The 6,332-nt window shown below is 40.5% G+C and overlaps 2 protein-coding genes across 4 annotated transcripts in view; one reads left to right on the top strand and one right to left on the bottom strand.

Annotated features, from left to right (window-relative positions):
* LOC106812492 (UPF0568 protein C14orf166 homolog) overlaps nt 1-725 on the top strand; it is a 13,825-nt gene extending 13,100 nt beyond the window's left edge. Inside the window, exon 9 of the mRNA XM_014816385.1 lies at nt 24-725. The gene's annotated coding sequence lies outside the window, so the exon portion shown is untranslated. The remainder of the gene's footprint in view (nt 1-23) is intronic.
* Nucleotides 726-1,895: 1,170 nt separating this feature from the next.
* LOC106812577 (glutaryl-CoA dehydrogenase, mitochondrial-like) overlaps nt 1,896-6,332 on the bottom strand; it is a 17,395-nt gene continuing 12,958 nt past the window's right edge. For 2 of the 3 annotated variants that reach the window (XM_014816492.1, XM_014816500.1), the window contains 8 exons: nt 4,979-5,088; nt 4,740-4,869; nt 4,395-4,516; nt 4,118-4,215; nt 3,603-3,706; nt 3,173-3,298; nt 2,599-2,759; nt 2,090-2,357 (listed from right to left, as the gene is read on the bottom strand). In XM_014816492.1, coding sequence (XP_014671978.1) covers nt 2,293-2,357; nt 2,599-2,759; nt 3,173-3,298; nt 3,603-3,706; nt 4,118-4,215; nt 4,395-4,516; nt 4,740-4,869; nt 4,979-5,088 — 916 coding nt within the window. In that variant the 3' untranslated portion in view covers nt 2,090-2,292. Of the gene's footprint in view, nt 2,358-2,598; nt 2,760-3,172; nt 3,299-3,602; nt 3,707-4,117; nt 4,216-4,394; nt 4,517-4,739; nt 4,870-4,978; nt 5,089-6,332 lie in introns of all 3 variants that reach the window. The other variant, XM_014816483.1, reaches the window with a different exon arrangement.

The raw sequence follows: 6,332 nt of genomic DNA, 5'->3' as shown, positions 1-6,332 counted from the left end.
CGGTGATCGAGCGGCTCGGCAAGGTCGGCCGGTGATCGAGCGGCTCGGCAAGGTCGGCCGGTGATCGAGCGGCTCGGCAACGTCGGCCAGTGATCGAGCGGTCACACGTTCGACTACTGATGGCATCAGGGAGGTCGTGCTGGCACCCATAAAAAAACCAGAGCTGGCAGTGCTGCGAGTCTGGTGGCTGTGCTACAGGACCGCTAGCAGTGCTGAAAGGCTGGTGCTGTGCTACAGGACAGCTAGCAGTGCTGCAAGACTGGTGACTGAGCTAAACACCAACTGACAGTGTTGCAAGGCTGGTGGGTGGCAGAGCCAAGAGAGAGCTGTCAATGCTGCAAGGCCCCGGAACAGTAGCAGATGACAGCTAGCATTGTAAAACAATCTCAGAAACTAGTGGCTACAGAGGAGACATTGCCAGTATTGATCAGGGGAAATTTCCAGTGTACTGCAGCTCATAACCAATCACGCATTCACAGAATCTTTTAACTGAACGATGGAAAGGTTCAGTTCCACAACGTTGCACTTTTTTTTTTTTTGTCGTTTTGCTGGACACAGTGGTGTGATGTTGCCTGCTTTCTGGCGGATTTTTATTATTATTGTTACAAGAATATTGCATTCATTATTCACGTAAGTGTGCATCGATAATACGTGAACTGCCATAACATGTTCCTATTTCTGAGGAATCTATAATTGGTAAATAAATGCAAGGTATTATACAGCTACCTGGTGTGTTATTTTTTTCTTTAAGTTCCCATTAGTATTCGCTGGTAATTCACATAACTACCGAATTCATTTAGTGAGTGCTGTTTCGATACATTAGAAGCATCTGAAGCCAGAATTAGAAAGTAATAAAAGTCACTCGTTGCAAAACATCACCAAAAATAGAAACCGTTATTTTTACCCAATGAAATTTGTGATATGAATATATAAAAACGCTCTGATCGTGTTAAAGAGTGCTTTATTTACACATCCGTTGTGCTGTACAAGGCAGCAATCAACAACAAAAAACTACACACAGTGGCGTAGCCAGGATTTTTTAACGGGGGGGGGGAGGCCAAAAACAGCAAACTACGTAAAATGGTTGATGACCTAATAATTTAATGGTTCCTCTACCTCCCTCTCCACACCCTAAGCTCCACCACCTCTCAGCTCTGCAAAAATGCGACATTTGTGTTCGTTGTTCTTTGCTTGCAAGTTATGTAACTGTTCAGTGGCGGATCCAGGATTCCAATGAGCGGGGGGGGGGGGGGGGGGGGTGAAATACAGGGGGGGGGGGGGGGGTCCTCATTATCCCTAATTTTGAAAATGTAGATTGCAGGAGATGGTATTTGATGGACTTTTGAGTACATGTACAGCCTTCATTCTGACTACGACAATTCTCTTTTTAGTACAATTCTTTTTTTCTTTCTTTTTTCAACTTTTGAATCAACAGGGGGCATGCCCCCCTTCCCCCCCCCCCTAACTACGCCACTGTACACACATACAATCACTTGGATGCAATGTCGCACGGTTAGCCTCAGTTAATTTCAATGAGAACCAAAATTAGCTGTTTTGAGACCGAGTATCATTCTCCTGACCATGATGTTACCTGATGATACATGAAAGAGTAAATGATATCAACTATATATTTAATCACAATCTGATATCACGTACTCCTGAAGTTGCCAATACAACATGATTTTATCATTATTGAAAACTACTGTTATTGATCAAATTCTTTGCTTCATTTCTAAGCGTGGCTACTTTACGCTTGGAGCCTACCTAAATTCTTACGTACTTTTAATTGTTACTTTCCTAAGACTATTGGTTTTTTATTGTGTTAGGTTGCACCACATGACTTTTACTATTCAGCTAAAGTGCTGCGAAAAAAAGTTTTGCTGTTCCATTTGACATTTTTATGATCAGGGCCTACCTTTAATTGGTACTCTACAAAAACATGCCATTCTTTTGCAATGAAGTGTACAGTGAGTGACATGCACACTCGACTTTTTATGATTGTATAAATGATTGTGCATAAAAGATAATAAATCACCTCATCATAACCAGAATTTAAGGCTCATCTGTAGGCTGCTAATTGGTAGTAAGTGCCAGTGTGAAAATGGATAGCAGCACGATTACCTGGTTGAAAACCTCAGTGACAATATTCAATAACTACAGTATAAAATTCCACGCCAGCAATCCATGGATTATGTTATCCATAGCAACCATAACGCAGACGTGGAACTGGCTTCCATCCCTGCCGCCGAAATCACACTATTGCATCGACTTCAAAATTCCGACGTGACATTGTTACTTGAAGCTCTGGATATCCGTGATGGCTCGTCCTAGGATGAGAGCATGAACATCATGCGTACCTGCAACACAAGTTCCTAGTTATTATCATGTCCGCATATACCAGCTACAACAACACTTCACATTGCATACCTCCATGCTCTGCAGTAATACAAACTACATTTTATAAGTGCAAGTGCCAGAGTCGCATAGATAGCTCGAAGATGCCGTTTGCATTAAACTTTGTATTAATGTCGACACTGAGAGCAAGTCTCCTGGCTAGAAATGTACCACGCCAGACTATGACCGATACGGTGGACTTACCTTCGTACGTGTTAACCGACTCTAGATTGAGCATGTGTCGGATTACGTGATACTCGTCAACGATGCCGTTTGCGCCCATCATGTCACGGGCCACGCGGGCGATGTCCAGCGCTTTCCCGCACGAGTTTCTCTTGATGAGAGATATCATCTCTGGGGCTGCCCTGCAAGTGTACACACAGACCAGAGTGCATTTATTGTACGATAATATGCACATCTCAGCCTGCAAGCATACAACTTGTATTTTACTGTATGATATATAATACGCATATCTCAACTTTCCAGTATACAACATATATTTTAGCCTGCACAATTTCACTCTGCAGCTAGACATGCAATATTATACTATGTATCTCACCATGCAAGTATATGATGTGTAGAAGTTTGACATGTATGAGCACTAACACCAATCTAATACTGCAGTTGCAATCCACATTTCCACTTAAATTCAATATCGGTAACAATAATTTGTTTTAGTGTCTGCACACTTGCATGCAGTGTGGTTGCAATTCTCAAATAAGTCGTCAAACAAACAGTAACTTAACTACAACAATATTACTGTAAACATTGCACTGACCTTCCAGTGTCCTTCAGTCTGCCAACCTGTATGCAAGAGAGAAGACCCACAGAGATGTCAGTCATCATGTCTGCCATTTTCTTCTGGATTAGTTGATTGCTAGCCAATGGTTTTCCAAACTGTAATCTGGAACATTTCAAAGGTTTCAACTTCTAAGAGAGAGTTACTGTGAAGCACACACATGAATGACTTCAATCACATTCATCTTTCGCTACATCCTAGAATGTTACCCATTGTATCACAACATTTAAGGAAATCATGAAATTACCAATATAAGGATTGTTGTAATTCACATTAGCTTGATAAGATTTTCTAGTTTTCTGCTTTAGAAGACTGATAAGGGATATTCTATATCTGAATTATACACGTACATGCATTACATGTGTATGAACACTCGCCACACACGAGGAATGACTGATGCATTCCATACCTGTCTAGTGTGTATTGCCGGACAGTTGACAAGCAGAACTCGGCTGCTCCTAATACACCCCATGCAATGCCATATCGAGCATTATTCAAGCAACCAAATGGACCCTGAAACACAGCAGAATTTGTAATAGTGCCATATAGTAAACATTATAGTTAATGAACCAATATTGCTAAAGAGGTAAATCAGATTTATGAGTTTGCTTGCATGTTGTCAACCTGAAATACCTTTGTAAAAAATTGAATTTCCTTTTTACTTCTTACAATAAATTGTGACTGTTCCAGAACCCACAATAAATAATTATAGTCAGCTAGCCTGCAATAACTTTCTTTTGCCATGGGAAGGTCATTTCAGTAGCTATAAACTCATTTTTATATGCAATTAATTTCTGATTTTGTGGGAGCTAAATCCTTAGAAAAGTTTAAACTGTACACATTACGAAGCTAAGAATAGGGATTCTAGGGAAAATCCTGACAGATATAGATACACTGACAGTTCCATCACAACACAACACTTACAGCTAGGCCTACTGCACCAGGAAGCAGGTTTTCCTCAGGGACCTCAACATCATCCATGACTATCTGTCCTGTCACAGATGCTCTCAGGGAAAACTTCCCTACGAGACAGCAACACGGTTAATACTAATAATATTCGTAAAATAAACCTATTGTAGCTTCTTTTAATTAAATACTGTATGGTTATTTACATAGGATGAATTTACGTGACGACAAGTTCTCGAGGCAGCCAGTCTGTCCAAGCAATTGATCTTTTATTTTGCAGATAATAAGATCTTACCTTCGATAACAGGTGTGTATAAGCCTTTCATTCCTCGCTCTAATATGAAGCCTCTGATCCTCTGGTCAGGGTCAGACTTTGCCCACACAATAAATACATCTGCAACGGGAGAATTCGTAATCCTGGAGAATGAAAATAAAAGTTATGGCAGATTTACCAATTATGACACGATCACCCAACATAAGAAACTCACATACTTCCAGATCATACTGGATTCTCTATGCCAAAGCGGCCACAATATTACTGCAAGTAATAGTTATATCTGTGAATATTTATGCTGTCGTTCCTATTATTAAGAACGTGAGTAATAACAGCGATGCCATGTCACAGTGAATGCTCGCTCACCAGGACTTTGTGCCGTTGAGCTTATATGTCTTGTCTGCTGCGTTGTACTTCGCTCGCGTCTCCATGCCGCCTGGGTCACTGCCATGATCCGGCTCCGTGAGGCCAAACGAACCAATCAGCTCACCCGTCGCTAAAAATCGCAAACAGTGTGACGAACATGTCATGTGACACACGTTAGGTATTGTGACTGTCGTTTTACGGTATTTGTTGTTGAGAGGGTAGACCTATGTAGTACATACCTAACTTTGGCAAAAACTTGTCCTTTTGTGCATCAGTGCCATATGCATATATGGGGTGCATTACTAGTGACGACTGCACACTCATTGCAGATCTATATCCACTGTCAATTCTATAAAAAGGAAAATAGAACACAAACATGTAACATAATCAAATGGGCCTCTCTTCACTACTTCTAGCTAGATAAATATCAACTCTTTCAACATATTTTCTTCAGATAAACTTACATATTTAATTACAAGTATACAAATTTTGTCTTTCAATACTATAATTTATAACCACATAACATACATGGTCCCAATGTAAACCTGATGTGGATATATATCATAGCAGTACATTTGGCACATTACTTCCTGACTTTCTCAAACATTCTCTGCACCTGCTTATGACACTTTCACCCCCTGTTCTGGTTACCGCACAATTGTTCTTCCCACTACACCCATGCGTGTGTACATTCCAGCGAAAAAAATACACGGGAGCGGCGAGCGATTTCGCTCCCGTCAGCTGTCAAAGCGCTCTGGTAACAACAATTACGAGAGCGAAAATTTTGGAAGATATGAGAAAAAATCGCTCCCGTGCCGCCGGCAGCGTTAGAAATTAGTTCCGACCCCGGAGGCCCGAGCCCACCAAGTTTTTGCTCGGGCATTAACAATAAGTTTTTATATCTCAGGGGTTAATTATCGTGGGGAGTGAGGGCACGACCAGTGACCCCAGACACGCACGTAACCAAAGCTGTTAACTGAATTCGTCACTGATTTGTAGAAAGTGAACTATTTTTATTCAGTTAGATATCTAGAAGCAATGTAAACTGTATATACTTAAAAAGATTCTAGGCACTTGTAACTTTGTGGATGTGCGGCAGCATTGATCTATGCATGGGGGTACCGTGGACTGGGGAGGAGAAAAACGAAAGTAAAACCTTACCCAGAAGCTCCCGGCATATAGAGATTCCAGTACAAGTCTTTTTTTAAATACTCAAAGTAACTAAAAACTCTCTCTGAAGTTCTGAACTTGCTCAGTCGATGTAAAAATAAAGTTGAAAGATGAAAAGAAATGAAGTAAAAAAAAGAAACTTGAAAATAACCATACCATCATAGAGTACCGAAGTGATGACGTGACGGTGGCATGACAACGAGCCCACTGGTTCTACACAATCATATGCTCTGGTAACATTAACTGCGTGTCGTGTTTTGTACCCGATTGTAACCAGCATTCTGAGAGTCATTATTGCAGTTTTTATATATTTCCGAAGGATGGAAGTGAAAAGCAACGAAAAATAAAATAAAAAATTAACAACAAAAAAATTTGTTTTTTTAAATTTAAATTTTTTTTAAATTCATTGAATATTGTAAGATC

This window comes from Priapulus caudatus, unplaced genomic scaffold, assembly GCF_000485595.1.
Source record: "Priapulus caudatus unplaced genomic scaffold, Priapulus_caudatus-5.0.1 Scaffold21, whole genome shotgun sequence".
In the NCBI taxonomy this organism is placed as follows: domain Eukaryota; kingdom Metazoa; phylum Priapulida; class Priapulimorpha; order Priapulimorphida; family Priapulidae; genus Priapulus; species Priapulus caudatus.
This window is presented reverse-complemented; position numbering and strand designations above follow the sequence as displayed.